Source organism: Parambassis ranga, chromosome 3 (genome assembly GCF_900634625.1).
Source record: "Parambassis ranga chromosome 3, fParRan2.1, whole genome shotgun sequence".
Classification (NCBI taxonomy): Eukaryota; Metazoa; Chordata; class Actinopteri; family Ambassidae; genus Parambassis; species Parambassis ranga.
In genome coordinates, this window is record NC_041024.1 from 19,902,501 (window position 1) to 19,919,214 (window position 16,714).

The following is a 16,714-nucleotide window of genomic DNA, read 5'->3' on the forward strand; positions in this document are numbered from 1 at the left end:
TACATCTCTTTAGAAACTTGCACAACCTGCAGCACACGTCTGAAATAATTTGACTTTTCAACACCAGCAGCTACTTTCAAAAGTACAAAATGTCTTTTAATTCACATGACATTGAATAACAACATTTGGGGGAAAATAAGTTCACAATTGACCATTTTCTACATTTTTTTTTACATTACTGGACACAATAGCTTGTACTAAACATATTTCATGTGTTTTAAAGTACAGATGCACGGAGGACATCCCACCACAAACCCACTGACAGAAACTCCATCATCATGTCCTCCTCTGCACATTCACAGCTGCTGATGAGGCTGAGGTGTTATTAGATGCAGGCTGAAAACATACGGATCATAACAGAGTATTAGAACAAGCCCAAGCATGTCACAGGAACAATATTCTTACAACAAATGTTGGTCACGTGTTTAGTGGTTGATGCTTACATTCGTAGAGGAAGGCATGTTGTCAGGGCTAGCGTCAGCTATGGTTGCCAGATAGACGATATTGCGATGCAGGATCTGTTGGTATCTGGCAGAAAACAAAAGGAAAACAATCAGACTATAAGAATATATTTGCTTAAGTAACTTTCTATTTCCCCCTTTCCATTGTTGGGGACAGCTACGCTATGCGCTATGTTAGCTTGGGGTTTTCAACTTACTGTACACACTCCACTGCTCGTCCTTTCTGCATGTACTCTGTGATACATCTGATTAATTGATCATTTTCGTCCAGCAACTGTTGGAAAATAAAATGACAGTGAATATACAGTTTCAGGTAGATCCGCGCAAGATAAATTATATTACAAGAAGACTTGCTTGATGAATGAATATGTTCCCACAGCAATTAGCTCTTGGCTAACAGCTAATGCTCGGTTCAAGAGTAAATGTACAAAAGTAAGAGCTTGCAGCTGCCTGTCGGTTTGTCTTACCCGCTGTATCGTTTCTTGGTTGATTTTCGCCTTTCCTCGTAGTTTCTTTGGCACAAAAACAATCGACATTTCTGAATAGTCGCAAATATTTAACCGTTTGTTTACGTTCGCATAGGTACTCTTCTTCTTTCTCGCCGCCCACTTCTTCTTCGTCACATGTTTTAATTCGAGGGCTGCGTCATTCCGGTGGTACTAGCGCCATCTTCCGGGCAGTGGCCGTCTAGCAACATTGACGTAAAATTGGTACTTTAACGCCGGACACGTCCTTAGAACTGTTTTTTTCATATCTTATTCTCTGGGATAGCTTCGAACAAACATGAAAAAGAGACTCAACTGATTTTCCAGTAATATGGACTATTTTATTTTTCTTTCATTTATGTTGTTCCGTTTTTATTGAACTTATTTCCTCAGACTAAATTGTTAACCCCACCCAGGACCAGTATAACATCTTGCTTCTCCAGCCTATACATGTTTACCATTTTAAAAACAATTTAAAATTATCAATATAGTTGTACTTTGCAATGTAATTACATTTTTATTTATTTTGACTGGTGTTACAAATTAACTGATGACATTTCAAGTCAAACTCATTTTTAAATTTGAGACTTAAAATGGTTTAAATTGCAGTTTAAAATACAAATGAGAGCAAGACATATAAATTGTAGAACTCTTTATTTTAATGTAAAAAATGTTGTGAAAGCCCACATCAAATGATGGTTCTTTTTGACCATCAAGCAGTGATCAGCTGTCATGTTGCATCTGATTAGACTGGCTGCTCTGTTCTTAAGAACCACAGCTGCAGAACTGATCTAGTTTCATCTTGTAGTGCTATCAATACTTTTGTCAAAAGGTAACCTTTAAGTTTAAAGGGAGAGCTGTAAAAAAACATTAGCCACTCTGAAGGCACTCCCTAAAGCACTATTAAATCAGAGTCAGAAAGAAAATATCCAATGTCTGCTGTGCTGGCATGCAGTTACTGTCCCTTTGTTCTTAACTCGGTAAAAAAAAAAAAAATCACCCTAGAAAACAATCACATTCACAACAATGCAACAAGAGGAGCTGACATCTATCAATAATGCTGCCATTTGTACGAACTTACACTTTGAGACACTTCAATCCATTTACAACATTTCCCATTTTCAGTAAACAATCCTTTCCAGTACTACTGACTGTAGAGACAGAAGGAGACGACTATGACACTGTAAGACAATTCAACTTTAACAGACGGCTCAGTATGTTTGGGAAAATAGTTTAAATTAATTAAGAGGTACTGAGATGAGAGACTTAACTTGTGGCTGCAACAAAATTTTAGCTCATATTTTTTTTTGGCAAAACAGCAGAGAACTTTCAGTCAATTCTACACAGTTTGGGCTTCCATTCCTCAGAACTTCTAAGGATCACACAAATAATGGAGACGCTATTTTATTGTCAACTGTGTAAACACAACTAGTCAAAAAGAATTGCAGTAAACCACAGACTTCAGTCAAACTGCTTGCCATCATTACCAGGCTAGCAGAAGTCCAGCTACACACCTCATCAGAAAGACAATTGATCTGATGTGGGAGGTCTTAAAGTACGATCTTACGATCCTAAACGCATTTCTGTAAAAACTACAAGTGGTCAGTTTTGCTTGGGGCTGCAAGAATAAGATGAGCTCCATGTACATTCATTCTTTAGCATATTAGCTCATTATCTCCTCCTTTAGCTGGTTTTACTACTTCTGAGAACAAATCATGTCATCACAAAGTAAAAGTAATGCTAACTGCATAAATATACTGAACACACAGAAACCAAACTTTGTTTGAACAGAGAAAGGAATGGGGCAACAGGCGATAAATTTAAATTTGGTGCCAAAATCTTATATCAAAACAACAAAAGACAAAACCTAAAGCTATCAATCACGATGAGTGTGATCCACTCACAGTGTCAGAGGGTTCTCTGCATACAGCGTTTAATCAAAGACATCTGTAGTAAGAAAGAAAACTGATTTATGCAAAAGTACAGAAATACTCTAAAGCAACGTATTTATATGCGGTCTTGTCCATCTGGTGACTGTTTATAAAAGAAAGCTTCTGGGGCAAGGGGGAGCTCCCTGATCAACAGTCCACCGTGGTGCTGGTGACTGACGGGATGTCTTGATTTTATCCAAATGTTGAGACCAAGAAACAGCAATAATTTCATGTCACGGGGCTACAATTCTCTGTGGATCCTTGGCTGCAACACTACGCAGCCACCTTGTTGTCCTTCTGGAAAGAAAAGAGACAAGTTTGAAATTGCCACCCTCCTTAAATAATAATGTTCTGATGTCAGCACTCAGAAAGCTGTTAGATTTACCCTGTATTCAAAGTCAGAGAAATCCCGGCCTCCTCTGCCACCTCTGAAACCTGGAGGAGCCCCCCGTGGTGGCCCAAAGGACCCTCGGCTTGACGGTCGCCCTCTGCCACCACGGGGCCCCATGAAGCCTCGTCCGCGGTAACCTCCTCGTCCTCGGTTATGCCTCAGTGGGATGCCAAAGGTTTCTGCATTCATTCGTCTCTCCTCTGCCCAGGTTGGTCTTCGGTCCCTGGCAGATGAAAACAGAATCCAGTTTTTACTGATCAAAACCAAATAAACATACTTCAACAAAAAATTAAACCAAAAAGAGAAGGCACCAGAGGATGTTACAGGAATTTCAAATACGCATTTTGCTCAAGATGCTCATGTTTGAATTAAGACACACATGGGTGTATTTTGAAGATAAATTTGATATTGGTCCCGATCACCTGTGGTGCCTCTCCCAATACCAAAAGGGACTTACTTTGAAAATCCTCTGTCGCCCATTTTACTTGAAAGAGATAAAACAACACAAATTAGTATATTCACTTCAATATACGTGTTTAAAATGGTTTCACTGAAGGTCCTGGCTTTTTTCTTTAACAATCTGGCAGATAGTTATTTCTACTATTAGACTTCAGTGTAAACAAATAAAATAAAAACTCCTCCACCTCATTGGGTTTATTTAAAAAAGAAAAGGCACCTTGGATCGTCACAGGACAAGTTATCAAAGAAGGACTTGGACTTGTCGTAGTAACAGGAGTTTATCACAGCCTCCTCTTCCTCAGCAGGAGCCTCAGTGGCTGGATGTTCTGAGTCAGCTTTTTCCTCTCCATTCAGGGCCTTCTCAGTTTTGTCATCTGTAAAATGGAAGAAATGTTGTAAAACATTAGACACCATAAAAACAAAAATTCAAAGTCAATAAAAAAGTATTATGCAGTAAAAGCTATAATATAACTATAACCAACTATAGTGTCAGTGTTGTACTATCACTAGTTAAAATCAATCTGAGCCAACATCTTGAATAAAGACGCCTCCCCTTTAAGGTTCTGTGGGGTTTTGTGTTGTGGTCGCTTAGGACTAAAATAAGGTACCTCTCAGTTTGAGCTTGTTCTGGAGCTCTTTGTCAATCTCATCTTTGTGAAACTGGGCATTGGCGCTCTCAAAGTCAAAGTCTTCATCAAACTTCATGGCACCATCCCTGCGCACATTTACTCTGCCTCTGCTGCGGTTTCCCCTTCCACGGCCACGGCGGTTAGACTGAATACCAACTGAGAAATAACAGGAGAACCAGTCATACTTCCCTCCATTATTGACTACTATTACATTTAAAGAAAACAATAGCAATTCCATCATCTGCTTACCAATCTGGCGCCTGTTGGGATCCCGGTTTTCAAGAGCTACCTGTTCATTATTATCTGGCATGGCCACTTTCTGAACCTCGGGAGCTGAACAGCAAAATAAAAAAAACCAATAGTTACTTATTTCTTTCAGGACACACTGATATATATATATATATATATATATATATGTTTTAGCTCCTCATCATCACATGTGCTGGGCAACGATAATGAACAATACACAAATCTACCATGTGCCTTGTAGAATGTTTACCTTTTCTCTGCTCCAGGAGGTCCGGGGGCTTCTGGCTGCTAGTGGTGCTGCTGGTGGGTCTGGGAGCTGCTGCACCAGTCTGAGTCCTCTGCCCTACACTTGTAGGTGGAGCTGGAGCAGCTGGGGCCTGCACTGCCTGCTCCAGAGTGGGACCCTTTGTTAAAGAGTCCAGCTGGGGACCAGCACTGTCTGTAAATGGGGAAAGTGAATCAGAAACTAAGGTACCGTTTATTTAAACAAATGAGCAGCTGGAGCTTGACACTTATTACATGTCATGACTACTCCCAGAGACACAGCTGTGTCCTATTTAAATGATCAGGCAATCAGGGTGAGACAGAGGCTTTGATAACGAGCACCGTTTGAAACCTGCTCAGCAGTTTACTTTGGGTAGATCATGGTGGTGAATGATTGCATCACAAGTAATATTATTGTGTAAGATATCAAACAATCTTAGCCATATTCTTTTTAATTATTTTGTAAATGCATGCAGCATCTCTTTAATACATGAATTGACTTTTTCCTCAATGATAATACTCCTTACCTCCTGCTGCAGCTGATCCAAACTGCTGAGCTCCAAGTGGTGCAACACCGAACTGGCTGTATGAAGGGACGGGGGCCCTGCTGAATGGTGCATAGGGCCCAGAAGCCTGGAATGATGGTGCTGCTGTTGCATTTTTGGGTCCAATAGATGACTAGAAAAAAAATATATAGCCAGCTCACAAATCATGACATCAAATGATAAGAGAATTTTTAAAGATCATGCACCATGCAACTGTAATCTGAAACATAGTGGTTAATGAGAGATGGTGAGTGTTACTGTAACAGTTGTAATAAGAGTGAATGGGTTTATGACAGACCCTATTCACAGCAGACACACACATTTTATTCACAGGAAAGGCGGTATGGGATTTTTGTGTCATGTTAGGATAGCTACTATTTTACTTAAAGTCTCTATGCATAAAATGTGTGTACATTAAAACAGACCTTTTCTTAGAATTAATTCTATAATGAATGTCATAGCGCCTTTAATCACAAGATAAGATTTGCAACAGATCATGGACTTGGAAAAGAACCTTCTTTTTACAGAAGCCATTCCTTGTTGTAGCTAATGCACAGGTGTTAGTTATAATACTAACAGGAGCCAATTAGCCCGCAAGCACATTACAGGAGTGTCAAAGAAATAAGAATAATGAAAAAAGTAAGACTACAATGCACTTACCAGAACTATGGCAGGGTCCTGAGGCAGGGAGCTTGGGGCTTTGGGGGGCTCACAAACGGTTAAGTCTTTTATATCGCTTCCTCTGAAGATGATGTACTCGAACACTTCTTCCCGAGGTGGTATAGGCCTTTCAGTGGGCCGATCTTCAGTGCCGAAAGACCGAACTGTTGGGAAAACACACGTTAATTAAAACTTATTTGCACTTGAAATATTTTTTTATTTATGCTAGGTGTACACATGCTTTGCCAACAAATAGCGTTTTAACCAGTTGGTTACTTTCATCAAGATACTTTAATTAACAGGGGAAATTAAAAAACAATGTACTGTGGTAACCACGCTAACCTCCATCCAGGGTGGATTTTGAAAAAAACAATTACTTCTACAAATTTCGTCAAATATGTGGAGCTACACGTACTCTAAACTTTATAGTGAGCTAAAGTGTGGGCTCATCCGCACATTCATCCATTATCGAGACTAGGAAATGTCTGCTAAATAGTCAAAAAGCTAATACCTCACAATTAGAACTTTAATAAAACCAGTCTGATAGTAAGAAGAAATGTACCTTGAAGTTAAAAGTCACTTGGCACTCAGCATTCAATGCTAGGCCAAAACCAAGGTAAACAAAGGACGCTGAGCGACAACTACAGCTCTACTTAGCTATTGGTTGGCTAACTAAAGCTAGCTAACAACTAAAAAACACTGTACGTTTTCCACAAATTAGCATTTATTAACTGTGCAATAACGCTGTAAATACGGTATTTCGCTTCAGAATGGTCCACCTTACCTTTAGCAAGAGCTACTGTCGAGTTTTCAGTGTCAATGGTGTATAAAATTCCTTCATAGCGAATCTCGGCCTTTGAGACGAGGCTAATTTTGCTGCCTATGTACGGCGTCCCTCCTCCGCTCATGTTTATCCCTCGAGTTTAAAAACGCACTTACTTCCACTAAATATTTTCTGCTGTCAAAACAGAAGTCAGGTATGTTATGTTCAGAGTTGTTGTTCAAATGCTACATAACATTAATCCGTACGCTAGACCGCGACTCACACTCGCTGCGTCCACTAAGTGATTTCTACCACGACATGGCCGTTTTCATTTTCCTCCCCTGCCGCTATGGATGCTGGGAGAAGGTGGAGGCCTGTTCCTCCTCTTTCTTCCCTCTCACTATTACAGGCGCTTAGACATGAAAGTGGTTAATGTAGCGAAGCATTGAGATGGTATTATTATCAACAACAATGCCGTTTGTAAAGTGTAAACCTTCATTTTAACTAAATATGCTTAACGGAGGTTTAAGATTCAGCCATTTTATAATCACGCGATACTAGACAGGACTGCCCCCCCATACCCCAAATTGAGAGCAGATTATGATGTCCCTCTACTCGGTCTGTAATGACACGCATTGTAGCTTGTCTGTAACTTCACGGTAGATATCACAATATTACCTGTGACCTTCGTTGTACTAATTTACCCGTAGGAAAGAAAATGTGAAAAATACATCTAGGATGTCATTTTTGCCTCCCATGACGTCAGCATCATTCCCACAATGATTAGCGGCTGGTACAGTCCAGTCACTGTTGTGAAAATCATAATAATATTATGAAAATGGCATCGAGATATTATAGGAATAAGGTTCTTATAATATCTACACTAGCTTCACAGATACCTTTATTGCACATAAAAAGATGTAAACAGCTTTTTTATTCCTTAACATCACTGGAAAAGTGTGACAGGATGTGATGAATGATCCATTGTGTTTTTAATTACTGTAAGTGTAGAAACTGTAAAAAGTTTGATATTATTAAAGGACAGCTGTATCTCTAGTTTAACATAGCTTTTATTAACAATTACAAATGACAGCAAAAACGGCAAAAATAAGGAACAAAACGACTTCATAACTTTCAGTGATTGATGCAGCTGTGTGTTCTACAGCCCAAGAGAAGGAATAACAGCTGTCTTAAAAAAACGAGCAGAGAGCAGCACTCCGTGCTAAAGTGCATCACGAAAAAGCAATAGGACTAGGACGAAAGTCAAAGTAAAGTGCACAACAATAACATTCGACTGCTCTTCTTGTCCGTAACATCGGCCAAATGTAAACATGCACGATATAGAGTTATCTTCTTCGGAATAGGGGACAGGAAGCTGTCTTAGTTAGCATAGCTTTGAGCCTGTTTGAGCAAAGTACACACTCCTCGTCTCCTCCTCAGACCCGCCCCTCGCTCCTTCCCCAGCTCCGCCCTCTCTCTCCAAATCAGTTCTGGCTCCAAAATGGCAAGATGGCGACCAGGAAGTAAAGAAATTGAGGCTTCAACGGGAGTTCGCACCAATGGGTGACGTCACGATGGCTACGTCCATCTTTTCTATACGGTCTATGCTAGTAACACGCAGGCGCACTGTAAAGGAATATAAGAGCTATCTGTGATCAGAGATGGCGGGCGCCTCCGACCCCCTGGAAGATATGCTCTTTTCAGAGGTGGATGAAAAAGCTGTGAGCGACCTAGTGGGCTCATTGGAGTCACAGCTTGCTGGACAAAGCAACCCAGTGGGAAAAGCAGACGAAAACGGAGGCGCTGGCTCTGTGGCCCCCGCTAACCATCACTTAGGAAAAACGCTACCAGCTCCAGTGAGCACCACAACACTGGAACAACAACAACAAGGACGGCGTAATAAACCTGAGATGCGACAGGAGCTCAACTCTAAAGACGTTATCCCAGATAAAACTGTCACATCTCCTACAACGGGCTGCACCTCTTCTTTCGGCGAGCCTTCCATCACTTCGGCTGCCTGTGTGAACACCACTAGCAGCGGTTCGCAATCACATGGAGCATCCATCACAACACTGACTGCATCTGGTGTGTCAACTTTGGCATCTCCGCCAGCCAGCATCAGCACCACTTCCAGCCGGGGCTCTAAGGTTACCCCGTGCACAGGTGAGACGTCGACGGACGCGAACACCCCGAGAAAACGCATAGCGACACCGCGGAGGAGCGCTTCGGCTCGGATAAAGAGTTTGAACGGCGCATCTATAACGACGAGGAGGAACAGCAATGTAGCGGTGGCTGAAAACGTTAGCTCTGTGGATACCAGTGCAACTACACCAAACTCCACTGGACCGGTCACATCCTCTATCAACACTTCGACTTTCACCGTATCCAACGCTAACCTGCCTGTAGGTCAGTCGGCTATTGCTCTCGATCGGGGGACTCCTACCATTGCTTTGCATAGACTCCCGAATCATATTGTAGCCAGTATTGCACAGAACGGCAACGGGACCAGTGTTACGGCCTTGGTCCAACAGGGTGCACGTATAGGAGCCGTCGCCTCTCCTTCTTCCCACGAGAACCACGGTAAAACGGACACAGACACCGGGGCTTCCAAACCAGACGACTGTCAGTCCAAAGTCGTGATGTCCAGCCATTCAAGTAGTGTCAGTTCTGTAATGAACACAGTTTCCACTGCTTCTTCTGTTGTCACACCCACAACAACTACGACAGCAGCTACAACCACCACAACAATAACTCAGCCTCGGAACTCTGCCTCAGCTGCTGCCTGTGTTACAGTGATGGCAGCTAGTCCTGTATGTGGAGCTGGTCAGACCACATCTGTGACCAGCACTGTCAGCATGGTCCGCTCCACAGCTCCCTCTCCAACACCTGCTGTGGCCACATCTGCACAGTCTCAACCTCGTCCTGGACTCACAGCTCCTCAAAGGATAGTAGCCCCCCAGCTGATTGTCAGACCACCTCAGCAGCAGACCACCATTCAGCTGCCCCCAGGGTTTACCATCCCACCCGGTAAGGTTTACAGGAAGGGCAAGAGGTGTCATAGAGGCACCACTCCTTGGTTTGGTTTTATCTCTGACTGTCTTTATTATGAGGAAGTTTTGTTTCTGTATGTTGGGGAATCCCTCGGGTTATTCTGTGCCATGTGGTTACTGCTCTTAAAGTAATAGTTCACTTGAGAATATTCACATTCTCACTGGCCTGCTGTGCTGTGTATTCATTTTGATTGTTTTGATGTGAGTTGCATAGTTTTGAAGCTATGGGATATAAACTCAATGCAAATTTTGTTTCTGAGTTTTGTTTTTATCTTTTTTTGTTAAATAGTGTTAGATTTCATTGTCAACAACATGGTGTGTAGCTTTTTTTTCAGTGAACCAGGTCAAGATTTCTGGAAAGAGACTTTTCAATTAAAATGTTAAAAAAAAATAAATTTAAAAAAATTAAAATTAAAACATTTGTTTAGATGTTTTGAGTGCAACAAATCAAGAAGGGGCCTAAGGGGAAATCAGTGTTACAACAAGAATGTGTCATCTGAACCGCTCAAAGTAGTAAACACCATAAGACAATAACAAACTACAGTTGAAAGGCTTTCAGGTAAACTGTCAAACTAAATTTAGCTGCACCTTTTAATAAGTTAGCTAAAGCTTGATTTCTCAAGATGAGATCAAACTGTGTTGCTCACAGAACAAACTTTAATGTTGCCACTCTATCACTCTCATAGCTCAGCGCTACCTACTACTATTTACAGAAATGTCACATGCACATACACTTATTCCAAACCATAGTGCATAAAGTTTGATGCGTAAAAACAATACAAATATATATATTTATATATACACTGTTCCCCATCAAGCTGGAATAGTTTTGTTTTCAGACACATTCCTCTTTTTATTCGTTTTTATTTTAAATTTATTACTGTGATATGTTTGGATGAGATTGATCAAAAAAAGTTTTGAGAATATGTACATTATCTATCAAGAATAAATCACATTGTCACATGTCTCATGAGAAGAGGTAAAAAATATTACATTCCAACTGCACAGGCAACTGTGTGGCTAGTGTAGTACAAGCACCAAGCACAAAGCATGTGGTCCATGTTACACATACATACATACACATTCCAAGAGGTGTATCAGTACCTCTGCAACTGGTTATTTAATTGAGATTGTAGGTGTTTATGTGTATCAGTCCACAGCAACAATATTTTTGTAGCCCTTAATTCAGTTGACGTAACCTTATAATCTTAAATAGTCAAAAGGGCAGGTAATAATGGACATTAGTTCAAATGGTTTCTGTGCCACTCTGCAGTTGTTTGTCTTCTATACTGTTCTTTGTCATCTGACCACAGAAATAACTGCTTAGATAGTCTAGAGAATGATCAGAGAATGATCAGGTGTTTGGCCCTGTGTCTTTTTCACTGAGGGTGATTTCTAAAAAGATAAAGTGTTTAATGCTGGCCTGCCATGGGCTACGTCACTAATGCTTGCAATACTGCAGTTTGCTAGTACCAGGTTTAGGTGTTGTCCCGTGACAAAGATGTTTTGGTGTTTTGTCTAATTGATGTCCCCCCGCTCTTCTTCAGGGATGGTGTTGGTACGTACGGAGTTGGGCCAGCTGGTGATGGTTCCTCAGCAGGCTTTGGCTCAAGCTCAGGCTCAGGCCCAGGCCCAGAACAACATCTCTCCGCGACCTGCTACCCCCACCACAGGGGCATCCTTCAGAGTAACAACCCCACAGGTGAGACTGTGCTGCAGAGCAAACATGACAGCTGCCATCTGTAGTCTGACTACTACTGGGCATAGAGTGTTACTGCTCTTATAAGACCATTACTAGGAGACATGATAGGTTAAGGAACTGTTCTACATATATCTGGTTGTCTTTCTCAGCGTATCATGTTTTGGCAGAAATTGGTGGAGAGCTTTGGTTTCTGTTGGGATCATGGGACATCTGATTTGTCTGTCACTGTGAGGCTTTGCATGTGAAACATTCCTTTGCACAGATTTAATCTTAACTTGGTGATTCCTGTGTGGGTGATGGCAAGTTTATGATCTGTGCCTGTTTTGTGAGTCACACACATTTTTTCACCTTCTGTCTGTCATTTTAAACTTTTAAGAAAATCAAAAACTGAGCAAAGGGTTAACCATCATGAGCAGTCCTTGTTGTGTCATCCAAAAGTGTTTGTCTGTATTGCAGTGTCTCATGCTGGCAAGATAGGGAAAAACCTTAAAAAATAAGTTATGTACGTTAAGAAGAGTTTTCTCTGCACACAGGACAATGACTGGATCTCTAACCATCAGACACATTGCTTAGTTCTCTTCAGTTCTACTATAGGTGAGCTTTCACACAAAGACTCAGTATATTGTGCTACACTGTGACAGCTGCTGGGACACAATTAGTCTTATTAACAGGGAAACATTTATTATAATTATTACCTCACCTGGTTTGCTGAAAGATGACAACCCGCCTGTAATTAACGAAGAACTAAAATCATGTTCCGTGTCAATGTACAAGTGAAAAACACAATAAAAGTGTTTGCTGGGATTTCTCAGGTGTAACCTGGGTTTTTAATGGGAGACTTCACATGTCGACTTCAGAAAGGTGCCTGTTTTACATCCCATGGTCCAAGAACAGCTTCAAGTTTCCATCTGATCTTCTGAGTGATGCAAAGTCCTCTTCCTAAGAGAAGTTATTGATGAAAGGGAAGCCAGAAAACGTGGGCAGAGAAACAGCCGAACATGTTGTCTGGTTGTGTTGTTAAAGCAGATCCTTTCCATGCAACCTTGACCTGTCACGGAACCAGAGATACAGCAGAGCCACACAGCCAAAAGGCAACTTGAACTGTGTGGTCTGTACTAAATCAATAACAAATAGGATAACACACTCTTGTCCTTACCCTTGGCCAGTGACATTTTTTTAGCTGCATCATTTAACCAGACTTATTTAAGTGGCACTCAGACCTCAAAACCTGAGTTAGCTCCTGGTCAAAGAGTTAGAATGATGCGGGAATTAACATACATGGCATATATACACTTTACTTTGGGCTGAAACATGAAAAACATTCATGTGGAGACTGTAATGTGCACATTATTATCAGTAGTAGCTAAAAGACACACAATGACCAAGTAAATAATCATAATTATCTTCAGATGTTGGTGCAAAACTGTTTGCGATATCCAAAGGTAATTATCAGAAGTCAAATTCAGAGCAGTGCATTTAGGGTCAGAGACTTTCGGCAGATTCATGGTCTTTGTAATTTCCCCAGGCAGATTCAGCAGGAATGCTTTCAAACTGACTCGTGTTTAAGGTTAGAGGGTGAATCAGAGTTATTATTTAGGACAAGTTTGAAAACTTTGATTACTGAGATCCAGCAGGATGTAGGATAGGTCCTGGTTCTAAATTACATCTGATAAACAGATAAAAGAGAGACCCATGGTGAGATTGATAGATGGAAGTCATTTATTCTGACCTTTCTTTAGCATGGGCTGTTTGTAAGCTTTATTCCACATTATTGTAAAAATAGTTATTTTATTTTAAAGCAATAATAAAAGAAAAACATTCCAATCACACAGACATAAATTTCCACTGTGCCTTTAAAACTGGCTGATGCTTCAAAACCACTGTGTGAAACATCAACCTGTATCTATGTTAGTGGTGTATTAGTGCAGTTGACTGCAGTTGACCATAAAAATTAAAAGTTGGGGTTACAGAAAATCTGCCACAGCAGCTTCATTCATTCATGAAAGTGAATCATATTTTAGTTTTCTTATATCACAATAGGGTTTTAATTTGTAGTTAATATATGAATGAATATATAAATTATAGAGTAACTATAATTAGCGCTGTGACATAATTTTAGGCTGTAGGATTGATCATGATAACCGGAAGGAACAGTCCTCACCCCCTAAGAGAGTACAAAGTGGAGCAAAGGATAAAAAAAATATTCCTCTGAAATATAGGGAATATGTAGAAAGTCATACATATAACTGAAATATACAGTGTTATATATTAAAGCACAGCTACCTTGGACTGTAATTCAGTGCAGCACGTGTATGAATTTACTACTTTTTTTCTCTCATGGAGGGACACCAACATTTGACCTGCTTTTATGAGAGTGGTTATGGCTACATATCATATATTCTTTGGTCTGTTCAACTCTACATGATGTCTGTCATCACGTGTCAATGTGAAAACTTTGATATAATTATACTGGATGTGGATTCACACAGTTGGTGGGCACCACCCTATTAAACCAATGGCTTAGCACCAGACCATAATTGGTGTATTATTAATATGTTAAACTGAGTAATTATATTGAATGAATATTCCTGATTATTTTATCTATAGATAAACTGAGATTAATTGGTGAATTAATGTCTCGAGGCTTCTTAATGACTCCATGGGGTCCTCTCATCAAACTTTAATGAGCCACTGAATCATTAATTGGAATTTGCTTATTATCACCTGTGGATACATCATTCATTAGAAAACTTGAGCTTATGCTGGTGGGACCACACCTTGGAAACTTAATTGCTTATAATAATGAGGTTATCTGATAGTTAGTCTCCCACGGTGTCTCTGTAGAACAGCTGAAACGGCAGTAACATCACAGTGACAGCAGAGCACAGTAAAATGAACAGGTGTGCACAGTGCAGTACTCTCTGCCATATCAGGAGGGATGCAGTATGCAGTTTTTAGGTTATGTTTATAGTGCAATTCTTTGTGGTGACTTTCCTTATTGTTATGTTATATCTCATATTGTTATGGCAGATTGATGGATTGACTGATCATTTTAGCTGCAGCCACACAACACTCAAATCTAAATTCACAATGCTTTGAAGTTCACCTTTGACCTGTATTGAATGTTTTAGTCTTTTAAATAACTCTGAGATTTAAACTCTGTGTGGCTCTATGTGTAAGACAATACTAGAGCCCCAACTGCTGTTGTGACTGCAATCATATTGTCAGCAAACAAAACCTGAACAACTGCCTGAGCAAGAGACACATTTTTTTTATTCAGGGTAAAGTGTTCAATGTTATGTCAAAAGCTCTAATGTAGCAGCTCAGTCTTTGCTCTGGCCTTTTCAGGCAGCTGTAAAGAGGCCTTCTAAAGACCTTTGGCACCTGTTCATCACATCACTGACTGCAGAGACAAAAGACTGACACTAGAGAGCAGCATTTCATTGTTCAATAGAGCGTTCTCTGCATTTCAACTCCTGTCCTATGACTTGACTGTTGACTGTTATTAGCCTACAGTAAGATAAAATAAATTAAAATACATATAAAAGTCTATCTATGAAATTTAAAGAGGGGATAATGTTTGTTTGGACTTTGTGTGGCTGGATGAGTGTTTGCTAAAATTGATAATAAATGTCCAGACGCCTTGCAGTAGCAATGCATGCCTGTTATAATATTAATGTTGAATATACCTTACAGTAATAGTCACTGCACTAAACCTTCATGTCACCATAGAGTTTTTAAAATTGAGCCCTCAGTTGCTCTGATACTTTTCTATTATTTTAAAAAAACACTATATTCTGGTCATGCTGACCTTGTTCTTTTATCTCACTTCATGTACAGAAGTTTGCATCCTTTACACAAAAATACACTGCTCCCCCCTCTATACTCTTGTTTCCAGCCAACCTGTATCCATCCTGATATGAACTCCTTTCAAAAGACAGCCGCAGATTGTCATCGCCTCTCACAGTCACTCTGATGACAAATTAGTGGGCCGCGGCATTGCCATCTCGACAGGAAAAGCAGTAGCAGGGAAATGAAAGGGAATGGTGTTTATTCCCAGAGCTCAACCCCTCTGTCGGCCTGTCACTCTTCCCATGACCCTGAGGGGAGAAACGGAAGGCATCCTGAGCTTCCTTCCTTCCATACCTGTTAAATCATTCATCATCCAACTGCCTGATTATTTTAAAAAGCTAACAAGGCTTTGGTTCGTGAGTGTTTGTGTGTGTGTCAGTTTGAGGGAGAGACAGTGAGTAAGAGAGGGGCATAGCTGGCGGTGGGATGCACCCCGTGGCTCTTAGCACCCCCCTCATCCCTCATACACCCACTTCCCCCAACTCTTCAGTGCAACATTCTTTTCAATCCTACAAAACTTTTAGTGAAGGGGAAACTCCCTCCCCCTTTTCTTATCCTACTTCTCATTTACACTGTAGTGTGTCTTTTTCCTCCTGTACTTGGCATTGGGTTGTGTGCCTGTTTTTGTTTTGTGTGTGTGTGGCCTGTCTGTGAATGGAAGGCTGAGTGCCAGAGGTCGGGGCAGAGGCCCTCCTGGGTAGTCTTGGCCAATAGACAGGACAGCGGGGAAGCAGCCAGGAAGTGTTTATGAGTGTCTGTGTGTATATGTGTGTGTGAGATGAGCCACTAGGCATCAGTGTGGTTTTGTGGCATTTGGCAGTTACCATCCCTCTCACTCCTCACTTGCATTTAATACGCTAGCCAACAAACCTTAGTAGAAGTTTCAGACTCGAATCTATCCTGCACTGGGAAATATTTTATTAGTGAGTTTATAGAAGAGCTTGATTTCCAGTATAGTCTAATACTCATTAGTGTTAGGCAAAATTAAGGAATTTATATTTGTGTGTTTGTTAATTTACTATAGATGATTGACGGTGGCAATTAAAAATGCATAAACGACACCATGATCTCATGATAAATCATGCTAAAGATATGTTATAAGAAAAGGTAGCCCGTCTTCTCACCATTTTGCCAAATTGGTTTTATCTGTCAGGGCAACAATAATCTGTCTGACATATGCCTAGAGATTAACTGCTTTCTTTTCTGCCCTGCAACTCTGCATTTAGTATGCAGCATTCTGTATAGGTATAGATTATATCAGTGGTAGTGATAG

The 16,714-nt window shown here is 40.6% G+C and overlaps 3 protein-coding genes across 5 annotated transcripts in view; 1 reads left to right on the top strand and 2 right to left on the bottom strand.

The window, feature by feature from the left end:
- Positions 1-71: 71 nt before the first annotated feature.
- On the bottom strand, positions 72-1,074 carry ss18l2 (ss18, like 2). Its single transcript, XM_028401267.1, has 4 exons — positions 929-1,074; positions 659-735; positions 444-528; positions 72-336 (listed from the first exon to the last, which is right to left on the bottom strand). Exons 1-4 carry the CDS (start codon positions 995-997, stop codon positions 277-279), a joined length of 291 nt encoding a protein of 96 aa, XP_028257068.1. The 5' UTR covers positions 998-1,074; the 3' UTR covers positions 72-276.
- A 509-nt stretch (positions 1,075-1,583) lies between these two features.
- lsm14ab (LSM14A mRNA processing body assembly factor b) lies at positions 1,584-7,368 on the bottom strand. Of its 2 annotated transcripts, none has more exons than XM_028401266.1 (10): positions 6,859-7,368; positions 6,075-6,238; positions 5,397-5,547; positions 4,856-5,044; positions 4,606-4,689; positions 4,336-4,512; positions 3,945-4,101; positions 3,726-3,752; positions 3,263-3,491; positions 1,584-3,171 (listed from the first exon to the last, which is right to left on the bottom strand). In XM_028401266.1, the coding sequence occupies exons 1-10, from the start codon at positions 6,980-6,982 to the stop codon at positions 3,151-3,153; spliced, it is 1,323 nt and encodes a 440-aa protein (XP_028257067.1). In that variant the 5' UTR covers positions 6,983-7,368; the 3' UTR covers positions 1,584-3,150. The 2 variants fall into 2 exon arrangements, with proteins under 2 accessions (XP_028257067.1, XP_028257066.1); XM_028401265.1 differs by having other exon boundaries at positions 1,584-3,174; positions 6,859-7,366.
- Positions 7,369-8,354: 986 nt separating this feature from the next.
- Positions 8,355-16,714, top strand: part of LOC114433026 (transcription initiation factor TFIID subunit 4) — a 65,251-nt gene continuing 56,891 nt past the window's right edge. For both annotated transcript variants that reach the window (XM_028401260.1, XM_028401261.1), the window contains exons 1-2: positions 8,355-9,864; positions 11,435-11,589. In XM_028401260.1, the coding sequence (XP_028257061.1) occupies positions 8,499-9,864; positions 11,435-11,589 (1,521 nt within the window). In that variant the 5' untranslated portion in view covers positions 8,355-8,498. The remainder of the gene's footprint in view (positions 9,865-11,434; positions 11,590-16,714) is intronic.

What these genes read in the sequence shown, in the direction of transcription:
- ss18l2 (XM_028401267.1), bottom strand. Translation starts at nt 997, where the DNA reads ATGTCGATTGTTTTTGTGCCAAAGAAACTACGAGGAAAGGCGAAAATC. An exon ending in ACCAAGAAACGATACAGCGG is followed by an intron (nt 736 to 928) that starts GTAAGACAAACC and finishes ATTTTCCAACAG; the next exon opens with TTGCTGGACGAAAATGATCA. An exon ending in ACATGCCTTCCTCTACGAAT is followed by an intron (nt 337 to 443) that starts GTAAGCATCAAC and finishes GTATGTTTTCAG; the next exon opens with CCTGCATCTAATAACACCTC.
- lsm14ab (XM_028401265.1), bottom strand. Translation starts at nt 6,982, where the DNA reads ATGAGCGGAGGAGGGACGCCGTACATAGGCAGCAAAATTAGCCTCGTC. An exon ending in CCTCCTGGAGCAGAGAAAAG is followed by an intron (nt 4,690 to 4,855) that starts GTAAACATTCTA and finishes TTTGCTGTTCAG; the next exon opens with CTCCCGAGGTTCAGAAAGTG. An exon ending in TCTCTGACTTTGAATACAGG is followed by an intron (nt 3,175 to 3,262) that starts GTAAATCTAACA and finishes TTTTCTTTCCAG; the next exon opens with AAGGACAACAAGGTGGCTGC.